This window comes from Gorilla gorilla, chromosome 11, assembly GCF_029281585.2.
Source record: "Gorilla gorilla gorilla isolate KB3781 chromosome 11, NHGRI_mGorGor1-v2.1_pri, whole genome shotgun sequence".
NCBI classification, from domain to species: Eukaryota; Metazoa; Chordata; class Mammalia; order Primates; family Hominidae; genus Gorilla; species Gorilla gorilla.
Genome location: NC_073235.2, coordinates 103098462 through 103126443, shown reverse-complemented (window position 1 = coordinate 103126443; position 27982 = coordinate 103098462). Strand labels below are relative to the sequence as shown.

Here is a 27982-nt window from a genome sequence, read left to right as displayed (position 1 = left end):
CTCATTCAAGCTCCCTAGTCACAGATTGTATGTTTCTTCAAAAACTACCTAAAACACCTTTATTTCCTTCCCCCTTTTAAACAGTAAAACATTTGAGCTCTGCAGTTGGTCTGAATAGAGTTGACTAAAGGGTTAGAAAAATAAGATGATGAATAAGACTGATGGAATGCTGTCCTGCAGACCCCACCACACTTTTGGCTTTTACAAATAGAAAGTGAGACACATCAGTTACACATACCTGGCCTATGTCAATAGCTGGATTTATACTGCAGCCAACATCCATGACAATGTCTGTTCTGATGTTCTAGTAATAAAAAAAAGTTAAAATGTTTATTTTAATGAGAATAACTTAGGGAGAAGAAGCTGAGGAACACTTCCTGCCAGGCTGACTTTGGTGTAAAGCCTTTCTTTCAGCCATGTCATTTCAAAAGAAGCAACAAAGATTTTATTATATGACAAAGTTTATTATGTAAAACTTTCAAAATTATACAAATACTCTTAGCCAGCTGAAGCACTGTCTATTTTTCTTGGAAATAATAGGAGAAAAAAATATTTACTTCATTTTGATTCAAGCTGTATGATGCAACAGATTGAGTTTAATTCACTACAACAGATATAATATATGACACAACAAAAGAAAACATCTATGGCCCTCACGATCCTAGTTGCAAAGCTTAATGGCTAGCATACAACCAAACATCCAGGTACAACTGGCTGAGGAATGTTTACTGAACCACAGAGTTCAGGGTGCATCAACAAAAAAGTCTTCAAATTGTCATCTGCTGTTCTAGACTTTTCATTTTTGTAGCAGAGAAGAGAATAAAGTTGACACTACAACTTGCTACTGATAACCTACAAATGAGGAGAAGTACAGCAGGCCCAGCCAGAGTGTTAGTAACACCTTTGCTTTCCAGCAAGTCTGTACATTTTTTTAATGTGATGTAATGGTCTCTGCCATGACTAACAGATTGTACTTATAATTACTAATTGAACAAAAGAAATCCAAGAGTTTCCTTATTTGATCTGGGACTTTCATGTAACATTTGAAAATTAGATAATGATCTGGAATGTTTGACAATAATAAAACTTCGGGAACTCACATTTCTTATTTAAAGACACAGTAAAATGTAAAGTCCTCTTTGACATCAGTCAGCAAGACTGGCCTTCCAGGAGATAAGTGGCCTCAGCTGAAGGTGAGAGCAGGAGCTCTAAAGTCTTCAGTGTTAGTGAAGGTTCTGCTTTCAAAGCTGTGTGCTTAGGCTGGTGGGGCTGGCTCATGCCTGTAATCCTAGCACTTTGGGAGGCCGAGGGGGGCAGATCACTTGAGGCCAGGAGTTTGAGACCAGCTTGGCCAACATGGTGAAACGCCATCTCTACTAAAAATACAAAAATTAGCCAGGGGTGATGGCACGTGCCTGTAGTCCCAGCTACTCAGGAGGCTGAGGCACGAGAATCACTTGAACCCAGGAGGCAGAGGCTGCAGTGAACTGAGATTGTGCCACTGCACTCCAGCCTGGGCAACAGAGCAAGACTCCACCTCAAAACAGAAAAAAACAACCCACAAAGCTGTAGACTTAGTGCTGTCTGTTGTGTCTTTTGTTAGGACTGGAGAGAGTGGATCTAGGGTGTGGTAGGCTGCCTAAAAGATGGCTCTGGATAATCCTCACCTCCTGGTATTCACATCCATATGTAGTCTCCTCCTATACTCTACCAGGCCAGCCTGTATGACCAGTAGGCTATGGCAGAGGTGACAGTAGTCACTCTGAGATTAGGTTATAAAGCTGGGCTTCTGTCTCGGGTACTCTCTCGCTTGCTCATGCTCTCTCTTTTTCTCTTGGGCTGGTCTCTCTGGAGGAAGCCAGTTGTCTTGTCCTGAGGACACTCAGGGAGCCTACAAAGAGGTATCCACATGACAAAGAATGGAGGCCTCTGGCCAACAGCCAGTGAGAAGCTGAGCCTCCTGTCAACAACGCTATGATGGAGGGAGATGGAACAGGATTCTCCTGTCCGCATTGAGCCTTAAGATGACTGTTGCCCCAGCCACAGCTTGACAAGCCTCATGCAGAATCACCCAGATAAGCCACTCCCGGAGGCCAGCCCCTCAGAAGTGGTGTGAGCTAATGAGCATCCACTGTTTTCAGCACTAAGTTTGGGGGTAATTTGTTGTACAGGAACAGATAACTGATATTTAGATGTAGGTTCAAAGTGAGGAAAATTTTGCTGGAATAAGGGCAATTCTATCAACAGGAGAATGGCTGAGAAACAGGCCTTTGGGGAGGGCCCCTGGTAGAATGTCACATTCTGGCCCTTTGCCTAGCAGTGACACTAACCTGAGCTGAGATTTAGCTTTTATGAAGGCATCTGATGAGACTATATGACACATCCCCTAAGATCATTCAAATAAGTTATAGGAACATGCCTTAAAATTTCATACTAGGCTAATTATTACCTTGTTCTTGGATCTTAACAAGGACAAGGCATATATAGGAATATAAGAAAATCCACATGACTAAGTTTTCACCAACTTTTGCTTTGAGAGAGAAGGGACTTAGAAATCAGTCATATGGGCAGGGCACAGTGGCTCAGGCCTATAATCCCAGCACTTTGGAAGGCCAAGGTGGGTGGATCACTTGAAGGCCAGGAGTTTGAGACCAGCCTGGGCAACATGGTGAAGCCATGTCTGTACTAAAAATACAAAAATTAGCTGGGTGTGGTGGCGCAGCCTGTAATCCCAGCTACTTGGGAGGCTGAGGCACAAGAATCACTTAAACCCAGGAGGCAGAGACTGCAGTAAGCCAAGATCAAGCCACTGTACTCCAGCCTGGGTGACAGAGTGAAATTCTGTCTCAAAAACAAACAAACAGAAATCAGTTCTATGCAAGAACCCGCTCCCTAGTAGTGTAGGGCTGCTAGTCTAACACAAAAACCATGCTCAAAGTGATCATTGTTTTGCCCTAGGCCGAGGTTACCCGATAGAGATCCAGTCTGAATTAGAACCAGACAGGTCAGATACTTGAAAAGGCAGGTTCAATAAAAGTGACCATAGTTTCAGAGATTATGTTGACTATAGTTTTAAAAAATACATGCTGGAGACTTATTAAATGAAAATTTAAATCTGATCACAATCCAAGAACACAGGCATCGAGGATATTTGTAAATATCAAGAACTAGAGCTTGCTTCTAGGTACATTTTGGAAGAGATTATCACTAAACTGGTAGCTTGGTCACATGACAGTTGTTAGGGTATCACAGTCCCATTTAATGTATCAGTGATCATTCATTAGTATTGACAGTGACCAGTAAGTGGCTTCTTTTACTCCTGAAGGCTCTGGTACAAGAGGAGAAATTCCATGAGTCTTTGAAGCAAGAGAGACAGAAAGAGGGAGAGAGAGAGAGTGTGCGTGTGTGTGTATGTGTGTGTATCTCTTCAGAGCATCCCTTGAAAGCATAAGGATGCTCTTAAACTATCTAAAAAGCAAGACCAAGCCAGCTCTGTGGCACAATGGATAGCACACTGGACTTCTAAAAGGCAAGACCTAGCTGAGTAAAAGATATAAAAAAGTGGCCACTACCTGCCCTGGGCTGGCTTGGTGCTTGTTAGCAGATTACAGATGTCTATGAAATCCTTCAAGAACGTCATATCTTGGCATTTCTCATTAAAAGTCAGAATTGCTGGTTGTGCCAATAGTCTACATGAAAGCCCCCTTTAGAGCATGTTTCTTTCTTCATGTAGTTTCTTTCCTGATTCCATTTAAAAGGGCCAGGGAAATAAAGACAGGCCACCAGTTGTTTTCCATGGCAGCAACCAGATCACCAAGGCAATTGTGGGGATTTTATTTTCTTCTGGTAATCCAGGGAAATCACCCTTAGGCCAAATGCACGATGCTGCCACTCACTAAGCTCTCCTCAGATAGATGGCATCTGTGGAATTTAGGTGCATCCTAAGTGCAACTCAAAGACCTTTCCAACCGGTACTGACCTTATGATCCCCCGTCAGGCAGTCTATTTCAACCTCGGAACAGGCAGCTCCATAAACAAAGTATTCGAAGGGATGGCCTTCGCCTTTCTCCCAGTTCATGTCTGACTCATAACCTCTGGAAGAAACAGTGAGTGTTGTTAAGTGATCAAGTCCCCTAATTGCAGACCATGATGACTAAACAGACCCATGAGGATTTATGCAAGCCACAGGAATATACCTGTACAATGATATGCCAGCACCTAATGTATGTGCGATAAATGTGTTGAATAAATAAGTATTTAGTTTTTTCTTTTAAAACTTGCTTTGTCTGATAAAAACATCTAACTACTCCTTACTGGTGCCTCCTTACTCCTGGAGGTTAGCTTCTTACTTCATGAATGTCCATCTTACTGCTTTTGGCTAATATTGGATCATCAGATTTGGGGAACTCAACCTTCATTTTATACCAAACGCTATTTCAAAGGTGCATGCTTGCCTGCTTTGTCTATCTTTCTGGCTCCAGAATTTGCCCCTCTGTGTGAAGGATCAGGTCCCATGGCTCCCATTCTTTGTCTCTACTCTGGTCTCTCACCATCAAGCTCCATGGCCTGCTCTGTTCCTAACTAATCTTTAAGAACATCAAATAAATAATGGTAAAACAGAAGCATGGGTCAGCAGCTTGCAGAACTCTCTACCCTCTCTCCTCTGCTGCCCTGCAACCTGGAGGTGGCCATTAAAAATGCTTCCAATGCCTGTTCCTGACAGGCAGTCAGTGCCCAGGTCCCATACCAATGGCAAAGTGATCAAACCAGGTAAGGCTCTACATCACCCTGCTCTCAGACAGCTTTCACTCTCCATTAAAATAATTTGATAAACTGTTTTCCAGATTCACTGAGTTCCTGTTGTTTCACATCTTAATGTAACATGGTTATGGTCCAATTTCTTTTTTGCCAATCCTGAAGGTGTAAAATGGTACCGACCTTATGGGTTTAATTTGCATTCCCCTACCTTTGTTTCTTAAGAGATAGATCGTGTTTTCAACAAAAAGTCAACCACTGCCAAGTATTCCAAGTACTAACCACAGAGAGCCTTATAATACCACCCACTATGATTAGAATCATCAGTTAAGCTGAATTTTGTGTGCCTATTTTTCCTAACAGAAGTCTTTCTGGATACTAGCAGTTAAATGTTCTTTATAACCACAACCATGGATTAACTAGCAGTTAAATGTTCTTTATAACCATGGGTAAATAGAAGGTAGAAAGTCAACGTTTGCCAAAATTGCAAGGGAACTGAAACTCTTCCTCAAGACACCACTGTTCTTCTCCATAGCATGTGATCAGAGGGAGTATTTACCTGAAGTATCCAACAGCTGAAAGGCTAATGCTTTCATCAAAAGCAGTCTGTGCCTGTGAAGGAAGAGCATAGCATGATGCAACAAGGATGCCCAAAGAAAGAATCACTCAAGACTTCAATTTTAATTTTACCCTGGGTGTTAAATAAAACTATCAGCAATAGTAACTAGGAAGGACCCAGACTAATCCATTCCTTTTGGCTTTCTCCATTTCCACAGGCATTTGTGGTTCACGGCTTGTAGCTGTTTGTTCAGCACCTATGATTGTACTAAATGCCCGCTATGGTATGATACAGGCTGGACTAAAGTCATCAACATATGTTCCACTTAGGAAGAAATTCACTCAGTCATCTGCAGAAAATTTTCAATTAAGATGGGACATTTTAGAAAACAATGCTTGCTTGGCTGCTTAATTTTAATATCAGGTTTCTGCTAGTCTATAGAGTAAGGGTTCATTTTATAATTCATATTTATGGGAACTGTCAATCCTTTCTGGGCACATTTGTTTCAGGTGAGGGGAATAATTTTGCTAAATTGTACCATTTACACCAAAACTCTGCAGTGCACAGAGCTGACTACTATGCAGAAAAATCAGGGTTAGATCCAAGTCCCTAAGTCTAAGAATGAAGGTCAGAAGCACATCAATCATTAGCGAAGAAAGTGGGCTGAATGGCTGCATCTCATGGTGGTGGAGTACTACTCTCCATGCTGCACCTCTCTCCAGCTTTCTCCAGCCACACTGACTCAGCCTTTCTGGGCTCAGGCAGCATGGGGCAGAGGACAGAAACAAATATGCCCAGGAAGTATAGACAGGCCCCATAAATATGAATTATAAAATGAGTCCTTACTCCATGGAATAGCAGAAACCATTTCTAAGTGGGATCCTCAAATGTTATTTCCCCCAGACCTGTATTCGTAAGGTTGCAAAAACTGACATTCTAGAATAGCCAGCATGACACACGCTCCCAGCTTTTATGGATATTTGTTCCACAACATCTGGTAGTTGATAAACTATTACTTTGAAAAGTTTGTTAGCTGACTTTAGAATGTGTCTTCTTTTCCAACTAGATTATAAGCAGATCAAAGGAAGCAGTTGAATATTTCCATTCCATTGAGTACCTATTACTGGATGAACATATACACACTGGCTTGGTTTCCTATTTCTAAACGAGTGCTTATATGATTTTTACTTTTACAGAGTGGTTCTACTATTGTTTTTCTATTTTAGGAACAGCAGAACCCAAAGAAGGAGAAAAAACAGATGTACAGTTATTATCCAGACAACCCCTAGGCTCCATAGGATGAAACATTAATTAATTCTGGATTAAAACAGGAGTTCTGGCAGAAGAACCATCTTTTTCCCTAACAGAAAATTTTCCCAGATACAAGAGTTCCTCCACCACACTGTGATAGGATTTCCACATGCTAAAAGCCAAAGGGCCTTTTATTTATCATTACACAATGGTGGTACCTTTGCAAATGCCCTTTCTACAGATTTCAATTAATGCATATTGCTCTTGCTCTCCTCCCACTCCTTTTTCTTCTAAAATAAAATACAGAGAACCACTGATTCTCACCCAGTCTTTCCAAGTTCCTTTAGGATTCTTGCTGATGATGGGTTCGAGGCGTTTTAGAAGAGTTTGACAGGCATCCTAGAGATTATTTTTAAATTAAAATTATGCTCCTAATTTCATGCAAACACCAAATTCAAAACAACATAATATGTACCATTCCATAGGCTTATCTAAGAGGGAACATGGAAAAATAAGACACCAACCCTGTATGAAGGTGATATGAAAGGTTTCATATGAGTGTGTGCACGTGTGTGTGTGTGTGTGTGTGAACTGGCCTTGTAAGCCATGCTAAAAAGTCAAGACTTAATAAAAAACCTCTTGGAAAACCACCAGCCATTGCTTTCAGACATGGCATGGCCACATTTATTTTGTGAGAAAATTCACTCCAGCAGCAGAAAGCTAGAGCAAAAGGCAATGAAGTTGTGGTGGAGAGACAGAAGTCCTGCATCGGCCCTGGGGAGAGGCGCGAGCCTGTCTTAAAGTGATACTAACATCATATGGAAGCAGAAAGACAGAGACATTTTTGAGTAGACTTGAAAGGACTTGCTGATTAGAAAAATGTCAGGAGTGAGGGAGAAAAAGAGGTGGCATTTCCAGCACAGGAGAACCACTGGGTGCTGTACCACTGACTGAGGCCAAGATGGGGAAGGAGATATGAGTTGGATTAACTCTCAGCATCTTTAGAGCTCCACCCACCCACGTATTTGGCCCTGAGGGAGTTAATGATTTGGACGCCACTGCAGTGACTGTTACCTTTACTGCCAAACCGTTGAGATCTGCCACCACAGAACCTCCAGAGCCATTTGCATTAGGGACGGTTTCTGTGCTTGTTCCACGCAGGTGGACATTCGACATTGGCATTCTTAATTCATGGCTGACCACCTGAATTTTAAGAGAGAGTTTCCTTTTAAACACTTTGATTAGTCACAGACCTGTGCACATGCCCACGTGGTAACACATGTGTGATACCCTCATACCCATGACAGGGACAAGGGAGCAGAACCACAAATTCCTCCAGCCACGAAAAGTTTCTCGTCTCTAAAAATCCTATAGCTAGTCTGGACCCCAAGTCCTGAACACACTTTCTTTTTCTTTGACTTTCTGGTGATAGTGTCAGAAAGAGGAGGTGAGGCCCCAGGCCAAGGCAGGAAGAAATGCTTCATTCTTGTTTTTATAATCATGATATTGACATCTTTGAGGCTTCTCCTACGACCACACTCTGCAAAATTCTAGAAGAACCTTATCAATGATAGGAGATGTCTATCTCCTATCCACATTTCTGGAGTTGCCCCAGGGAAAGAGTGCTTCCTATGAGAAAGGACGATGGCCTTGGAAAAGCAACGGCATGAACATGTGGGTCACAGGAGATGGCGCCAGTGCCATGTGCCAACACAAGGACTTAGCTGGCTGCTTTATTCTTTATTTTTAGCGCTAGAGAGCAAAATCATATTGCTAACTTTAGTTGATCCCAAACTCGCCTCTCTCCTGCTAGCAGCATGGCTTGAAAGTGCTTGCCCACAGCTTCTGCAAGGACACAGGCATACAGAGCCCTTCCATGAGGTCTGGCTCTCAGATCATCCACACAGAGTGCAATAGGCTTAGAATATCAAAGTCTCTGGTGATCCAATAAGGAAAACACTGAAATCTTACCCTCCAATGGGGAAAGTCAATTCTCAAGTGACTGAGAGAAAATATATATTTAACATCTTTATACTCAGAAAAATGTAAATGAAAGCAATAATGAGATACTTTCATTCACTTATCAAATTATCTACAAATTTTCAACAATCTGTAACATTCACTGTTGGTTAGGGGTGTCATGAGAGGGATACTTTCTGGAAAACAATTTGATAATATGTGTCAAACAATTTAAAACAGTCACACCTGTGACCCAGTAGTTCTATTCCCAGAAGTCTATTTTAAGAAACAATCAATGATTTGATCACAGGTTAGTGTACAAAAATATTCACTGAAGTATTCAAACAACTGGTGGATGGTTAAATGAATCATATATATATCCACATGCAGCCACATACAATTCATGATTGTAAAGACTGCTTAATGACAGGAGAAAGTGTTCACGCTATATAAAGTGGGTGGAAAAACAGAATACAAAATTAAACAAAAGCATGTTGGTGACTTTTTGCAAAAGCAAAAAAGAGAAGATGTAAAGATTCCCAAATAATGATTATTCTATGTGGTGAAACTGTGTAGGGTCTTTGTTTTTTAAAATGTTCTGCTGCTTCCAAATATTTTATAATCTATAATGTTACTATTTTGATTAACAAAAGAGAAACAGTAGCTTAAAATTAATCTAAAATAAGACAGCCAAAAGCAAACAGATAAAGTTTGACTGTAAATATCAAAGTTGATTTATATTAGCAATTGTTTGGAGCCTGTAATACAAAAAGGGCAAGAAATAATCCAAATACATCAGAATTTACACATTATCTTATTGCCCAAGAAAAACTCAGAAAGGACAACTCAACTGTCACTATATCCAAAGGAAAGCAGCAAATAAGCATATAATTTTCTTTAGCAATAAAACAACTCGAGACTCTTCTGCCACATTCTTTTAGGGGTTTAGTTGCAAAATTGGTTTGTTTACCCAGTTTCTGCTAATCATTTAACAGCGTAAACTGTCAAAGCTCAAATCTCCTATCCTTTGTTTTTTATTTATTTTTACTTTTTGAGACAGGGTCTTGCTCTGCCACCGAGGCTGGAGTACATTAGTGCAATTGGCTCACTGAGGCTTCGACCTCCCAGGCTCAAGCAATCCTCCCACCTCAGCCTCCCAAGTAGGTGGGAAAACAGGCTCATGCCACCATGCCCTGCTAATTAAAAAAAAAAAAAAAAATATATATATATATATATATTTTTTTTTTGGTAGAGATGGAATCTCCCTATGTTCCCTGGCCTGGTCTCGAACTCCTTCACTTAAACAATCCTCTCACCCCAGCCTCCCAAAATGCTGGGATTACAGGCATGAGCCACCTCACCCAGCTTCCTATCCTGTATTTTGTAACAGAAAATATCCATTCATAGTTTTTCTCTCATGAACAGATCTATAAGCACACACCCAACTCAATCGAGTTATTTGCATTCTTACCTGAATCATTTTAGTGTGGACCCCCTGCCCCATTTCAATTCCACCGTGAGTGACCAGCACAGAGCCATCAAGATAAATGTGAACCAAGGCAGCAGCCTGAGCAGAAAAGACGAAAACTGTTTCTGTGATCTTTTTGATATTATCACACATCGTGTCAATTAAAACATTTTCCTTGGAAATATTTCCCTCCAAGAATCCCGCACCCCCCAGGGTGGAGCAACATTTTAGGTTTCTTTCTGGGGTGGGGGAAACCAGGGCGGGGACTCTATTTTAAAATGCAAAGTAAAGTATAGACAGGTAGAGGGAGAGGGTGAATAATTGTGTGCACACATATTCTCATAGTTGTAGGCATGTCACAGAAAAGTGAAAATGGAAATCCATTTTCTTATAATCCCATATAAGATGAGATAGATAGACATTAAAATTTTTTTGCTGCAAAATGACTAAGCTCACCCTAAATCATCTTGGCACAGAACTACAGAGCTTTGGAGTTAGACAAGAACTTGGAAGTAATCTTATCTAACTGTATAGCTCCCCACAAGGATCCAGAAGGAACCAGACTGCTAACAGCATTAAAGACTCTTATAATCAGAAACATCCAGTCTCTAAGCTAAACATGTTTTTATAATTAACAAGAATGTGCCTTCTTGCATATCTGCCTGTGCTAAACTAGAATATGGGGATATCCCAGAAAATCACAGCAGGAAAGAAGGATGGCTTCTTCCCTTTGGCTCTGCAATGTAAGAGCAACATCAGCAGCAATGGTCCTCCTAGAACAGATGTCTCACTGTGGTCCAGGAAAGCCTGCAAGGCAACCTTTATAGTTTTTCAGCAGGAAAGTGCTGACCGCATGGGTGTGGTCTGGGTCAGCTAGGTTTCTTAACATCTAATTTTTTATGCAGAGTGACATAATAATCTAGGATTTGTAATGTCAAGGTCTTCAGAAAATTCTGGTAATAAGCCAATGTCAACTTAATAAACCAAAAATTTTCCTAAGCCTTAGTTGCTCACTTAGATTATTTGTAAGCAACCCTGGTCATAAGTGAAGGTTGATGGAACTGCATGTTAATCACCAGATAAACCCAAGAAAAAGACTGCATTTCCAGATCAATTCTCTGCCCATTAGAAGGGCCTTCCAAGCTGCCTGGGGACCGTGGACCACGCTTGGAGAACTGTCTCTTTATTTGTATCCAAAGGTTCACATTACCCCTGTGAATGACAACCAGAAACCTCCATCATTCCAAATAAGGCAAGTTTGACAGTGAAAATGCACTCCATTTATTTGGTCGGCAGGTGTAAACTAGGGATGTACTGGGCAAATGGGGACATCAGGATACCCTTTCTCTGAGGACAAGGCACATATGTCCACAGTCCAAAGGAGAACCTTAGACTCTTGAGGAAGGCATAGTAGCCATGATAATGACACCCAAGGACCTTGGGAAGATGCAATAGAGTGTTTTTTACTGTTTATTGACTCATGACTCCTGGAAACACCATCTTTTGCTCCTGGACATTCATCCTCAAAATAATAAAGGTAAGGAATAGTTTTCCTCTACAGAGAGCCCAGGGCTGGCTGCCTGGGGGCCATGCATCAGATGTCAGGTGATGCCAGCTGCAACAATAGCTCCTGGGCCCCATTCCATGGCACTTCATTGTGCTTTGCTAGAATATGAGCCCCCTGAAAGGAAGGATCACATCCTAAGGAATCTCTCGGAATGCAACATAGCAACACACATGCGGTAGGTGCTCAGTAAATGTTTGGTAAGTAAATTTGCAGTAGCATAGCCATGCAATCTGTTTCTTAATCTTGTAGACTCCATATTTGGCCTCCTTGGCTCTGCAAAGTGTGCATGTAATTCATAGTTGGACTTGGCCCATGTGATTAAGCTACAATTATAGTGGATTGTACTTTTCCAACATTGTGTGACCCTGCTGGTTATAGCATTCAGCCTGTATGTCCAAGACAGCATGTCTATCAGATATCACTCGGTCATTTGTTCCATGTGGTGCTGCAATCTCCTTGGGCCATTTAAAATGTCAAATTTGGTTTAGTTAAGTGGCACCACTGTACAGCTCATTGTTAGTGCCACAAAAGATAATTCTGCAAAACTTCATCTATAAAACAGGCACAACTGGAGAGCTGGAGCAGATGGTCCTCCAACATAAGTAGAGGACCTAGTCGGGGAAATTTAAATCTTCAAACAACTACTACTGCTATCGATGAGAAGTTAGCTTCAAACCCGCAGATTTCCCAAATGTTTCAGCCATTCAGACATTTGAGTTCCTAGTCTGTGCCAAGTGCCATAGTAAGGCATTGGACACACAGAGGTTGGTTAGGTCCTGTCTGTGCCATTCAGTGTTCAGACTGCAGGAAGTAAGTACACTGATATTGCAGGTTCAGCTCCAAACCACAGCAATAAAGCAAATCACACAATTTTTGTTGTTTCCCAGTGCATACAAGTGTTTATGCTACACTGTACTCTATTAAAGTATACACTAGCATTATGTCTAAAAAGATTGTATATACTTTAGTTTTAAAATACTTTGTTAAAAAATGCTATCAACCATCTGAGCCTTCAGAGAGTCAGAATCTTTTTGCTGGTGGAGGGTCTTGTCTCAATGTTGATGGCTGCTGACTAACCAGGGTGGTGGTTGCTGACGATTGAGGAGGTAGTTGTAACAATTTCTTTTCTGTTTTTTTTTTTTTTTTTTTGAGACAGGGTCTCTTCTGTCACCCAGGCTGGAGTGCAGTGCCTTCCTTACTAAGCTTAATCATTTCTAGCATTTGATTTCAAGTGAGACTTGTGACTCTTTTTTTCACTTGAACACTTAGAGGCCATTGCAGGGTTATTAAATGACCTAATTTCAATATCATTGTGTCTCAGGGAACAGGGAGGCCTGAGGAGAGGGAGAGAAATGGGGGAAGAATGCTCCTCTATTTGTGGAGCAGTCAGAACACACAAAACATTTATTAAGTTTGCTGTCTTACATGGATGTGGTTCATGGTGCTCCAAAACAATCACAACAGTAAAATCAAAGATAACTGATCACAGATCACCATAATTATGAAAAAGGTTGAAACACTGTGAGAATTACCAAAACGTGACAAAGAGTGAGCACATACTGTTGGAAAAATGGCACCAATAGACTTGCTTGAAGCAAGGTTGCCACAAACTTTCAATTTGTAAAAAATGCAGCATCTAGGAAGTGCAATAAAGCAGAGTGCAATAAAACAAGGTATGCCTGCATAACACAGGTGGGGCACGTTTGACCCCCTCAGCTGCTGGGCAGGGACTGCCTCTGCTCAGGGAGGCCCTCTGGGACAATGAAGGCGGTGCTGAAGTTGAATCCTTGTTCTGCCATTTATTGGCTGGATGTCCTTGGGCAACAGAGAGAATCCCTATGAGCTTCAGTTTCCCCTTCTATGAAATAGAGAGATTCATACCTACCTGATAGAGATGAGATAGAGAATAATCAAGTGGAGATTACAAATTCCCCAGCCCAGGTCCTTCCATGGAGAAGGCACTCAAATATCATGTCTAGTTTCCTCCTCTATTTAGTTTGTTTCAGAATGGAGTCTTTTAGCATGTGCCCTCCAAGGAGTTTGGTCTCAAACTCCTTGATTCAGCTCTAAGTAAATATTTTCAGCACATAAGTTGGTCAGTTTCCCAGGTGGCCTTCAAGAATGAATTTGTACTGCTGGCTGTTGCCTAGTTTGTTCTCAGCTGAGCTGAATCCCACTTCAGTCCCTATCAAAAGGTGTTTCGGGGAGACCACGTGGTGCAACTAGAAAACCCAGCTTTCAGAGCCAGTCAGGCCTGAGTTCTAGCCCCAGCCTTACCTCTACCAGCTGCAGGACCTTGAGCCAGTTATTTAAACCCTCTAAGCCTAGACTTTTTTTTATCCCTAAAATGAGGATGCAAATCTTCTAGGTTGTCCCAAGATTAAATGAAATACCTAAAAGTACTTACAACATCGTAGTGCTCAGTAATTGTCACTATTATTATTTTTTCTTTTTTGTAGAGATGGGGCCTCACTATGTTGCTCAGGCTGGTTTCAAACTTCTGTTCTCAAGCAATTCTCCCGTCTTGGCCTCCCAAAGTGTTGAGATTACCGGCGTGAGCCACTGCATCTCACCATATTTTTAAAATCTACTTTTTGAGAAAATTCTGATGAGGAAAATGGGTGAGACCTGGTCTATGGTGGAGGCCAGATATAAAGTAATGGCAGCCATCAAATAGAGGCAGTACGCCATGTTTACCCACGGCCAAACGTGAGAGGATTTCCAGAGGATCCATGAACAATGGAGGCTGTTTTTCCTGATGATCCTGACTAGTCTGCTCAAGGACAGACAGCCCCAGCTGACCTCTTTGGTAGCTGCCAGCTAATCAGTTTACCCCACAATTCTATACCAAGACTCAATGCTTACAAACCCTTTTCCCAGTGGTAGTTTCTTTCCCTCTTCTTTTGTAATAACCTCGTTTTTGCTTTTATTTCTCAACCACAGTATCTTGACTGTCTCCCACATCTGAGTAAGTTGCATGCAGATGACTACATGGCTCTGTGTTATTTTTTGCCATCACAAACAGGCAAGGAATGAGAAGACTGCAATAAGATCATCATTTGTTATAACACTTCTCTGACCTACCACCTGCCTACAATCAAAGCTGCACGCAAATGTTCTCAGGATGGCACCAAAGCTCAACTAGGACAGTTAGGTGAATGGATGGATATGGGATGGAGGAAAGGACCTTCCTACCCACTTTTCCTGGCCTCTTCTGATCCCTTAACACACAACATCCACACTAACGCCCCTCTCAAAGCTCCCCTACCCTGCCATCTATTTCTATTTTGTGATCGCTCAACACAGCTGCCATGCCTTCTTCATGACTCCAACCAAGGAGTGAATTCTGCAAAGAGGAGTGACAATGGTGAGGGTCCTCCCAGCTTATCTGTATATACATGGATGTGTGTATGTAATAAAATAGATAATAGGGGTTCCCGGCTGCCATACAATGAGCTAGAGTGTTGCAGTCCCTCACCAGCCGTTAGGGGTAAGTTTTGTTCATTCTTAAGAATGAATGACACTTTGGGAGGCCGAGGCGGGTGGATCACGAGGTCAGGAGATCGAGACCATCCTGGCTAACACGGTGAAACCCCGTCTCTACTAAAAATACTAAAAATTAGCCGGGCGTGGTGGCGGGCGCCTGTAGTCCCAGCTACTCGGGAGGCTGAGGCAGGAGAATGGCGTGAACCCAGGAGGCGGAGCTTGCAGTGAGCCGAGATCGCGCCACTGCACTCCAGCCTGGGCGACAGAGCGAGACTCTGTCTCAAAAAAAAAAAAAAAAGAATGAATGGAGTCAAAAATGAAGAGGTGGAAACCGTAACCAAGCAAGGTGATTTCTTTAATCAATGAAAGAAATTAAACTGCAAGAGCAGATTCCCAGTCCTCCCTTTCACAGTTTTAAAAGGTACAAGGTGAATAAACTTCAAAAATTCTATTTAAAAAGTGATTTATTTTTCTGAATTTAATTTATTCCAACCCACCCAGAAGGAGTGGAGCACCCAAAACCTTGCAGCTCCTCATTCCTATTTCATGCTCCAGTGACACTGAATTGCGGACACTGGAAGAGGAGTCTTGGAGGTCATCGGCCCCACCCTCCTGCTTTCCACATGAGCAGTCTGAGCCCAGAGCAAATGGACTCAGCTGCCATTTGCCAACTCTTGTTGCCAGGGCCAGGAGTAAACCTCAGTCTCCCAATTTCCAGCAAGAATGTTTTTGACCAACCATGGGCATGTGAGCAGAGGAGCTCTGGTCTCCTCTGGAGTAAAGCTAGCTTAATTACTTTGACTTTGGTGGCTTTTGTGAAATTTAACAATTGGGCATTGCAACCATATGGCTAATATGACTTCAGGAGAAGTTTCCTCAACACCTCTTGCTTTGTCAGGGCTGCTTCCGGGCAGCATCCTCATGTGTGTTTGGAGAACTCACCTGACCAGCAGCACGTGAGCCAAGGCCAACAGGATACTTCAGGGGGACCATGGCCAGTCCTTTCTTCTTCCAATAATTCTCTGCATTGAATTTTTCCACAGCAACTTTCCTCAAGGAGTAGGAAGACATGGCCATACATTCTCTCCAACACTGGATTAGGTTCTTGGCATTGATCTCTTGTTTGTAGGGTGTTTGATCAATTTCCTTGTACATGTTTATGATTCGCACCTATGAAAGAAAAGGAGATTAAAGCTGGGAGGTGAAACCCAGCAGACATAGGCTCATCCATTCACCATCCTCCTGGTCAAATTCTGCCCATCCTGTAAGGTCCAAGCCAAGTTCTACTTAGTCCTTGTGGAAGCCTTTCCTAATGCACAACATTGTCCTCTTCCTCTACTCAGAGCTTCTATCAAACGTGCTAGCAATTACTTATGTGCTTTCTATGCTACTCTTGTGCAACTTTAAAGGATGGAACCTTTACCTTATCTTCCAATATAACTCAACACAGTCCATGTACACTGTAGACTCTTAATTCTAGTTGCATTTGGATATCTGCTGAAAGATCATCTAGGCCACATGATTTGGATTACTCCCATGCTATGTTGCAAGATAAGACTACTCACCTCCAAAACAGGCAAACATGAAAGTTCATTTAAATATAACCAATATCTAGGATGAAGAACAAATTAAAAGATTCTATCCCAGGATGTCTGAAGCACTGAGTAGAATTCTTCCTGTATTCCCAGAATTGGTGACTTAGACCCTAAGCTGAGAATAAAAGGTGCCAAGTATGTCACATTCTCAGCTGAGAAAACTCATAGCACTTGTGGCCAGCCCCCTCCCTAAGCTGACAGAGCCATCACAGACACAGTCTCCCCACCCTGCGAAGCAAATTATCAGATCATTGTAAGAGAAACACTGGAAATTAGTAAGCCATCTCATTTGGGGGAAAGTGGTGTTTTTAAGAGGCTGTTCCCTGCTCTAACTTCCTGGGGATGAAGGGAAGGATGTAATTCTCCTCCTTAGCGCTACCAAATGTGGCAGGACATCAGGAGAGAGTTTAGTGGAATGGCCAGGAAGGGAGGGGCAAGGCCTCCCACACGTTCAAGAGAAGCAAAGAAAGTGGCTACTGTTGGGTGAAAGCTGGTAGATGAATTGGGAACTGGGGCCTTCTACAGACTGCTGGGGCATGAGCAGAGAGGTCTGGTCACCAGTGGAATGCTGTGCCAGCTGCCCGCTGAAGGTCCAAGGACTGCCAATTTCTGGAAGAGCTGGCAGAAATGGAGCCATAGACAATGTACTTGAAAAGTGACATCTGTCCAAAGAGAGGACTGTGAGCTTGCCAGGAGAAGTCACACAGGGAGAAACTGACTGTTTTCCCTGGTCCTTCTTCTCTTCCTCCTTGCACCAGCATCACAGCAGAAGGCACAGGGGAGGAGAAGGGGCTGAGAGAGAGCTCACCCCATCTCCCCACACTAATTCCATTCCAGGATCTGGGAGGAGGAGCCAGGAAGGGGAAGGTCGTTGTCGATAAACAAAGTTGGGGCTGAGACTGAAAGAACCAAAAGGAGAAATTGGACCATCATGGTGGACGGGAGGCAGGACTAGATTGCAGCTCTGGACAGAGCAGCTTGTGGAAGTTCGCCGAATTTTAGCTCTAGATCGACTGCAAGAACAAAGCAATAATCCTGAGAGGACCCACAAACCCTCTGAAGGAAGTGGACTACTCCTACAGGACCCAGGAGATACCCCAAACACTGTGAGTGCCCCAGCTGTGAAGGGGAAGGGAGATCCTCCTCTCCCAGACACACACCCCCACTGGAGAAGCTGAAATTCTGTTTGCAGGAGAAGATTCCGACTTTACCTGAAGCTGAGACAATTTAGAGAGCCAAGCAAAATGCAGGGGTAGAGGAAGCAGCAGAAAGGCCCTAGGAGCTTGCTGTGTCCCCTAGCAGGCCAGGCCATTCCTGCCTAACAACACAGGGATCCATGGTGGGGGTGGAGGGGGCGGGGGACCAGAGAAGTAGGGGGTGAAACTCCACAGGGAGAAATAAATCTCTAGCTGAACTTTGTAACAATTTGAATGGGGCAAGAAGCCTCCTGGCCAGAGCTCAGTGGGAGGGCACAAATCTGGTGTGCAGACTCCACAGGCAGGGGGAGAAACCAAGCCCTTTTCTCTCTCAGCTAGGGGTGCAGTACAGGGCAAGTTTTCAAGCCCATCACACCCTCTGCCTGGAAACAGACTCAGGGCTATTGGGGGGTACACGTTGGGAGTGAGACCAACCCTTCCGCTTGTATGGGAGCTGGGTGAGGCCTGTGACTGCTGGCTTTCCCCTACTTCCCTAACAACCTGCATGACTCAGCAGAGGCAGCCATAATCCTCCTAGGTACACAACTCCAGTGACCTGGGAATCTCACACCCATCCCCCACAGCAGCCACAGCAAGACCCACCCAAGGACAGTCTGAGCTCAGACATGCCTAGCCCTGCCCCCACCTGATGGTCCTTCCCTATTCACCCTGGTAGTGGAAGACAAAGGACATTTAATCTTGGGAGTTCTAGGGCCCTGCCCACCGCCAATCCCTCTCCACACTACTACAGCTGATGCTTTCTGGAAAGCGCCACCTCCTGGTAGGAGGCCAACCAGCACAAAAATAGAGCATAAACCACCAAAGCTAAGGACCCTCATGGAGTCCACTGCACCCTCCATCACCTCCACCAGAACAGGCACTGGTATCCATAGCTGAGAGACCCATAGACGGTTCACATCACAGGACTCTGTGCAGACAACCCTCAGTACCAGCCCAGAGCTGGGTAGACTTGCTGGGTGGCTAGACCCAGAAGAAAGACAACAATCACTGCAGTTCAGCTCACAGAAAGCCACATCCATAGGGAAAGGGGGAGAGTACTACATCAAGGGAACATTCCATGGGACAAAAGAAACTGAACAACAGCCTTCAGCGCCAAACTTTCCTTCTGACAGAGCCTACCCAAATGAGACGGAACCCGAAAAGCAACCCTGGTAACATGACAAAACAAGGCTCTTCAACAACCCCAAAAAATCACGCTAGTTCACCAGCAAGGGATCCAAACCAAGAAGAAATCTCTGATTTACCTGAAAAAGAATTCAGGAGGTTAGTTATTAAACTAATCAGGGAGGAACAAGAGAAAGGCAAAGCCCAATTCAAAGAAATTTTTAAAAAGTTACAAGAAGTTAGGGAGAAATATTCAAGGAAATGGATAGCTTAAAGAAAAAACAATAAAAAATTCAGGAAACTTTGGATACACTTTTAGAAATGCAAAATGCTCTGGAAAGTCTCAGTAATAGAATTAAAGAAGTAGAAGAAAGAAATTCAGAGCTCGAAGACAAGGTATTTGAATTAACCCAATCCAACAAAGACAAGGAGAAAAGAATAGAAAATAGGAACAAAATCTCCAAGAAGTCTGGGATTATGTTAAACAACCAAACTTAAGAATAATCAGTGTTGCTGAGGAAGAAGATAATTCTAAAAGCTTGGAAAACATATTCAGGGGGATAATCAAGGAAAACTTCCCCAGCCTTGCTAGAGACCTAGACATCAAATACAAGAAGCACAAAGAACACCTGGAAAATTCATTGCAAAAAGATCTTCACCTAGGCACAATGTCATCAGGTTATCCAAAGTTAAGATGAAGGAAAGAATCTTAAGAGCTGTGAGACAGAAGAACCAGGTAAACTATAAAGGAAAACTTACATGATTAACAGCAGATTTCTCAGCAGAAACCCTACAAGCTAGAAAGGATTGTTCCCTATCTTCAGCCTCCTCAAACAAAACAATTATCAGCCAAGAATTTTGTATCCAGTGAAACTAAGCATCACATATGAAGGAAAGATACAGTTGCTTTCAGATAAACAAATGCTGAGAGAATTCACCATTACCAAGCCACCACTACAAGAACTGCTAAAAGGAGCTCTAAATCTTGAAACAAATCCTGGAAACACATCAAAACAGAACTTCTTTAAAGCATAAGTCACATAGGACCTATAAAACATAAATACATGTTAAAAAGCAAAAACAAAAAAACAAAAAACAAAGTACACAGGCAACAAAAAGCATGGCAAATGCAATGGTACCTCACATTTCAATACTAACATTGAATATAAATGGTCTAAATTCTCCACTTAAAAGATACAGAACCACAGAATAGATAAGAACTCACCAACCAACTATCTGTTCCCTTCAGAAGACTCACCTAACACATAAGGACTCATATAAACTTAAAGTAAAGAAGTGGAAAAAGGCAATTCATGCAAATGGACACCAAAAGCGAGCAGGAGTAGCTATTCTGTCTGATATAAATCAGACAAAACAAATTTTAAAGCAACAGAGTTAAAATAGACAAAGAGGGGCATTATATAATGGTAAAAGGCCTTGTACAACTGGAAAATATCACAATCTTAAACATATACACACCTAACACTGGAGCTCCCAAATTTATAAAACAATTACTAATAGACCTAAGAAATGAGATAGACAGTAACACAATAGTAGGGAACTTCAGTACTCCACTGACAGGACTAGATAGGTCATCAAGACAGAAAGTCAACAAAGAAACAATGGATTTAAACTATACCTTGGAACAAACGGACTAAACAGATATATACAGAACATTTTATCTAACAACTGCAGAATACACATTCTATTCAACAGTACATGGAACTTTCTCCAAGATAGACCATATGATAGGCCATAAAACAAGCTCAATACATTTAAGAAAATTGAAATTATATCAAGCACTCTCTCAGACCACGGTGGAATAAAACTGGAAATCAGTTCCAAAAGGAACCTTCAGAACCATGCAAATACATGGAAATTAAATAACCTGCTCCTGAATGAGCATTGGGTCAAAAATGAAATCAAATGGAAATTAAAATATTCTTCGAACTGAATGACAATAATGACACAACCTATCAAAATCTCTGGGATACAGCAAACGCGGTGCTAAGAGGAAAGTTCATAGCCCTAAGTGCCTACATCAAAAAGACTGACAGTGCACAGACTGACATTCTAAGGTCACACCTCAAGGAACTAAAGAAATAAGAACAAACCAAACCCAAACCCAGCAGAAGAAAGGAAATTACCAAGATTACAGCAGAACTAAATGAAACTGGAAAACAAGTACAAAAGATAAATGAAACAAAAAGCTGGTTCTTTGAAAAGATAAATAAAATTGATAGACTATTAGGAAGATTAAGAAAAGAAGAGTAAAAATCCAAATAACCTCACTAAGAAACGAAACAGGAGATATTACAACTGACAACACTGAAATACAAAAGATCATTCACAGCTACTATGAGCACCTTTGCGCACATAAACTAGAAAACCTAGAAGAGATGGATAAATTCCTGGAAAAATACACCCTCCCAGATTAAATCAGGAAGAATTAGATACCCTTAACAGACCAATAACAAGAGCGAGATTGAAATGGTAATTTAAAAATTACCAACAATAAAAAGTCCAGGACCAGAAGGATTCACAGCAGAATTCCACCAGACATTCAAAGAAGAATTGGTACCAATCCTTTTGATACTATTCCACAAGATAGAGAAAGAAGGAACCTTAAGTAAATTCATTTTATGAAGCCAGCATCACCCTAATAACAAAACCAGGAAAGGACATAACCAAAAAGAAAACTACAGACCAATATCCTTGATGAACATTGATGCTAAAATCTTTAACAAAATACTAGCTAACCAACTCCAACAATATATGAAAAACATAATCCACCATTATCAAGAGGGATTCATACCAGGGATACAGGGATGGTTTAACACACACAAGTCAATAAATTTGATACACTACATAAACAGAGTTAAAAACAAATATCACATGATCATCTCAATGCAGAAAAAGCATTTGACAAAATCCAGCATCTCTTTATGATTAAAACTCTCAGCAAAATCAGCATACAAAGGACATACCTTAATGTAATAAAAGCCATCTATGACAAACACACAGCCAACATAATATTGAATGGGGAAAAGTTGAAGGCATTCAACATAATATTCAACATAATATTGAACGGGGAAAAGTTGAAGGCATTCAACGGGAACAAGACAAGGATGCCCACTCTCACCACTCTTCTTCAATATGGTACTGGAAATCCTAGCTAGAGCAATCAGACAACAGAAAGAAATAAAGGGCATCCAAATCGGTAAAGAGAAGTCAAACCGTCACTGTTTGCTGACGATATAATCATTTACCTTGAAAACCCTAAGGACTCCTCCACAAAGCTCCTAGAACTGATAAAAGAATTCAGCAAAGTTTCCGGATACAAGACTAATGTACACAAATCAGTAGTTCTTCTATACACCAATGGCGACCAAGCAGAGAATCAAATCAAGAACTCAACCCCTTTTACAATAGTTGCAAATAATAATGATAATAATAAAACACTTAGGAATATACCTAATCAAGGAGTTGAAAGACCTCTACAAAACACTGAAGAAAACTATAAAACACTGGATGACACAAACAAATGGAAACACATCCCATGCTCATGGATGGGTAAAATCAACATCGTGAAAATGGCTACACTGCCAAAAGCAATCTACAAATTCAGTGCAATCCCCATCAAAATACCACCATTGTTCTTCACAGAATTAGAAAAAACAATTCTAAAGTTCATATGAAACCAAAAAAGAGCCCGCATAGCCAAAGCAAGAGTAAGAAAAGTGAACAAATCTGGAGGCATCACACTACCTGATTTCAAACTATACTATAAGGCCATAGTCAACGAAACGGTGTAGTAGTGTATAAAAATAGGCACAAGAAACCAGTGGAACAGAATAGAGAACCCAGAAATAAACCCAAATACTTACACCCAACTGATGTTTGACAAAGCAAACAAAAACGTAAAGTGGGGAAAGGACATCCTTTTCAACAAATGGTGCTAGGATGGCTAGCCACATGTAATGAGAATGAAACTGGATCCTCATCTCTGACCTTATACAAAAATTAACTCAAGATGGATTAAGGACTTAAACCTAAGACCTGAAACTATTAAAATTCTAGAAGATAACATTGGAAAATCCCTTCTAGACATTGGCTTAGGCAAGGATTTCATGACCAAGAACTCAAAAGCAAATGCAATAAAAACAAAGATAAATAGCTGGGAGCTAATTAAACTAAAGAGCTTTTGCATGGCAAAAGGAACAGTCAGCCAGCAGAGTAAACAGACAACCCACAGAGTGGGAGAAAATCTTCACAATCTATACATCTGACAAAGGACTAATATCCAGAACCTACAAGAAACTCAAACAAATCAGTAAGAAAAAAACAAACGACCCCATCAAAAAGTGGGCTAAGGACATGAATAGACAATTCACAAAACAAGATATACAAATGGCCAACAAAAATATGAAAAAATGTTCAACATCACTAATGATCAGGGAAATGCAAACTGAAACCACAATGCAACACCACCTTACTCTTGCAAGAATGGCCATAATCAAACAATCAAAAAACGGTACATGTTGGCGTGGATGTGGTGAACAGGGAACACTTCTACACTGCTGGTGGGAATGTAAACTAGTACAGCCACTATGGAAAACAGTGTGGAGATTCCTTAAAGAACTAAAAGTAGAACTACCATTTGACCCAGCAATCCCACTACTGGGTATCTACCCAGAGGAAAAGAAGTTGTTATTCGAAAAAGATACTTGCACCTGCATGTTTATAGTAGCACAATTCACAATAACAAAATCTTGGAACCAACCCAAATGCCCACCAATCAATGAGTGGATAAAGAAACTGTTGTGTGTGTATATATGTATGTATATATATATGTGTGTGTGTATATATATATATACATATATGTGTGTGTGTGTGTATATGTATATACATACACCCATCGGGTGATGGGTGCACCAAAATCTCACAATTCACCACTAAAGAACTTACTCATGTAACCAAATACTACCTGTACCCCAATAACTTATGGAAATAAATAAATAAAAATAAAAACCAACATATTAATGTTACAAAAAAAAAAAAAGAACCAAAAGGAGATCAGTTTAGCAACTGAAATGACCAACGTTTTGACAGCTGGCTGAGATGTTCAGGAAGCGGGGAATGAGGGCCTTGATGGAATTGTGGGTAGCAGTTATACCCCCAGCCAATGGAAGCTTCTCACCAGCCAGGGGAGAATGCAGTGCTCAGTCCTCAGGATCTTCTGCTTCGGGATTTTGGAGCAGGAGTCTGAGTAAGGTGAGTATTGCTGAACTTTGGAGTCTGGGCTCCGCATTAACCAGTTAGCTGGGGGACTTGGCACAAATCATTTGCCCCTCTGGGTCTCAAATTCATCAACCTGAATGGCCCCCAAAGGCCCTACCGTCTCTGACATTCCACATGTTTTGTCTGTGAAGCTGATTTAGTATTACCTTCTCAGGGGATAGTCCACATCTGACTGCAACTTCCGTGATACAAGATTCGGTGATCAGCGCTGCCTGAGGAAAGCCAAACCCACGAAAAGCCGTGTTGGATGGAAGGTTGGTTCTGCATGCCCAACCCCGGCAGCGGAGATTGGGAAACTTGTAAGCATTGTCCATTTTCAGAAGTCCCATTTCTATCACCTGGAGAAATCCAGAGTTGATGTGATTAAGATCTTCCGAACCTGTTTCACCATCCTACGACCTCAGACCAAAACCAGGCCGAAAATAGCAGCTCTCTTTTCATCTCATCTAACATGCGAAAATATTCCCATGCCCCCAATTAAACACATTTTTGCTGTAAAATAATTTTTAAGTATTTGAATAATTTTTCCTTTGAGAGCATTATTTTTTATTTTTGTATTTTGGAGTTAATGCATTTTTTAAGATTTCAAATATATACAAAGGCCTTTGATATGTTCACAGGCCCTGAGCACTGGGTTTATAGAATGCAATGAATATGATATCCTGGAAGACAGTGAAAACGGAAAAAAATGTTTTGGCATTGGGTCTAATGTATTGGTTCTCAATGGGGAGCAATCCTTTCCCTGCTCCTGGGGACATTTGGCAATGTCTGGAGACATTTTTCATTGTTAACACTTTGGTTGAAACTCTTTTTTTTTAAGACAGAGTTTCACTTTTGTTGCCCAGGCTGGAGTGCAATGGTGAAATCTCGGCTCACTGCAACCTCTGCCTCCGGGGTTCAAGTGATTCTCCTGCCTCAGCCTCCCAAATAGCTGGGATTACAGGTGTGTGCCACCACACCCGGCTTTAGTAGAAACAGGATTTCACCATGTGGTCAGGCTGGTCTTGAACTCCTGGCCTCAGGTGATCCACCCACCTCAGCCTCCCAAAGTGCTGGGATTACAGGTGTGAGCCACTGCATCTGGCCTGGTTGAAACATTTTTGTTTGGGGTTGGGCTGGACACAGTGGCTCACGCCTGTAATCTTAGCACTTTGGGAGGCTAAGATGGGAGGATTGCTTGAGCCTAGTAGTTTGAGGTCAGCTCTGGCAACATAGTGAGAACCCATCTCTACAAAATAATGATAAAAAAAAAATTAGCTAGGCATGGCGGCATGTACCTGCAGTCCCAGCTACCTGGGAGGCTGAGGTGGGAGGATCGCTTGAGCCACTGCGCTACAGCCTGGGCACAGAGTGAGTCTCTGTCTCAAAAAATAAAAATAAAAAAAGACTACAGGGTGGTAATGCCACTGACACCTACTAAGTAGAGGCCAAAGATGGTACAATGAGCAGGATAGTCCCCACCATAAAGAGCTACACACTCCAAAATGTCAATAGGGCCAAAACTGAGAAAGCTTGGTCTCATGTGTGCATCTAGGAAAAGAGCTCTAAGTATGGGAAGCTGGGGGGTAACACACAGATGCAACTTAGCCAGCATCTCTGGGCTCACACTTTGGGCACCAGGAAGTAACACATGGCTATCCCTGCAAGGATGGTCATTATACCTTTATAATCAAATATTACTTAACTATTGGGCATTTTCTAAGTTAAATTATTTTATGTAACACTCTTTTCAGGAATGTGAACTTGCTCCTTAAAACACTTACGAGTAATGATTCATCCAAGGAGGCGCCTGCATTGCTATAATGCTCCATGTCCAGGGCCAAGATTCTGCCATCGTTCATAAATCCCACCTGGGGAAGAGAACCGATATCGAATGCTGGAACAGGGGCCAAGTCTCTCCAAATTTTGTCATTTGCAAACCCTCCACACATAGGGGAAAAGCGTCATGACATTGGATTTGGCAGTGATTTCTCGGATAATATATAACTAGCTCTGTGATCTTAGGCAAGCTGTGTAACCACTCAGACTATCTGTGAAATGGAAGTAAATAAAGCAACACATAGAAAATTATAGGCAAGTGCCTGAAACATAGCAAGTACTCTAAATATAATTAATAATACTATCATAAGTAGTATTCATATCACCTTTCCTCACACTACTCTCCATCAGAAAACATTATTTTCTCATAGTTTTAGTCACCATTATGACAATGACTTCTGTCACTATAATCCAGTCCTTTCAACAAAGTCCCATGGTGGTAAAGGACATTTCTGCTTCAAGGTCCTGTTGTCACTTCTACCCCCAGCATTTACACAAACAAGCTCTTCATCATTCTTCCAGATCGGTTCCTCCTTCCAACTTGTCGCTTTCTTCTAAAACCCTCCAAGTCATGTTTGCAGTTTTATTCTTCATTGCATTTTGCCAAGATTTTCACCAATTCTCTTTTATTTTACAGTATAATGGCTCTTGGACCTATCTCTTCTACAACTTACTATCATATCTCAGACCCCAACTGCTTCATGTCTGAATGCATCAGCTGCCTCCCGCTGTCTACCAGCTTCCATCCTCTCTCCTCCCCAGACTATCCTGTTAGCCTCCCCAAAGCATCTGTGTTTAATTACGGCACTGAGCCATTCAAGGATCCACTCAGTCTCACTGTTTCTTTTAAGATCAAGTTTAAACTTCCCACTCTGGGACTGTAGGCCCCTCTCAGTCAGGCATCACCTAAACCCATCAATCCTATTTTTTACTACCTTCCAGGAAGTGCTCTGTGTTCTAATTCTCCCTCTCCCCTCACTCTTGCCTCTATCAAACATGCCATGTTTATTACACCTCTGTAGTTTTGCTCTTACTATTCCCACACCTGGCGTGCCTTCTTTCTGCCCATCCATTCTTTTTTTTTTTTTTTTGAGTTGGAGTCTCGCTCTGTCACCCGGGCTGGAGTGCAGTGGTGCGATTTTGGCTCACTGCAACCTCTGCCTCCCAGGTTCAAGCGATTCTCCTGCCTCAGCCTCCCAAGTAGCTGGGATTACAGGCACCTGCCACCACGCCCGGCTAATTTGTTTGTATTTTTATTAGAGACAGGGTTTCACCGTGTTGCCCAGGCTGGTCTCTAACTCCTGAGCTCAGGCAATCCACCTGCCTCAGCCTCCCAAAGTGCTAGGATTACAAGCCTGAGCCACCGTGCCTGGCCTCCATTCTTGAAGACCTATCTTTTACCTTCTTTAAGAAAGTGCCTATATATATTCCAATTCATATTCATCTCTCCATCTTTTAACCTGAGATTGTTATATTTTCATAATGACTTCATATATGTCTTATTAAAAAAATCTCCTTCAGGATGAAGTTTACTGTAACAAATCTTTCTGAGCTAAATCAAATTCAAAATACAGTTTAGAGTGAGCGTGGTTTGAAATGGAAATATGCATTATCTCCTAAAAAACATGTATTAGTTATGCAGTTTTGTGATGGAGACAGTGCTATGCATTTGACAAATCCTATTGTCTTTCATTCTGGGCACACAGGAAGATGACATTTCCCAGCCTCCCTTACAGTTAGGTGACAGAGGTCTCGCCAATGACATCTGGATACAAGTGAGATCCACAACTTACAGGTCCGGTGCCTAAAACCTAAAACACCTACCAGGTGACACTCCATGCCCTCTTCTCTCTCGCTTCCCTGTCTGCTGCCCTCAGCAAAAGATCCCCTGGAAGACTCAGA

General features: G+C 41.9%; 1 protein-coding gene across 1 annotated transcript in view; it reads right to left on the bottom strand.

The window, feature by feature from the left end:
- The window catches only part of AOX1 (aldehyde oxidase 1), an 84650-nt gene that overhangs the window by 3689 nt on the left and 52979 nt on the right, over positions 1–27982 (bottom strand). Inside the window, 9 exon segments of the mRNA NM_001279676.1 lie at positions 239–304; positions 3980–4094; positions 5315–5367; positions 6890–6964; positions 7640–7768; positions 9996–10091; positions 15988–16215; positions 24409–24600; positions 26026–26112. Coding sequence (NP_001266605.1) covers positions 239–304; positions 3980–4094; positions 5315–5367; positions 6890–6964; positions 7640–7768; positions 9996–10091; positions 15988–16215; positions 24409–24600; positions 26026–26112 — 1041 coding nt within the window.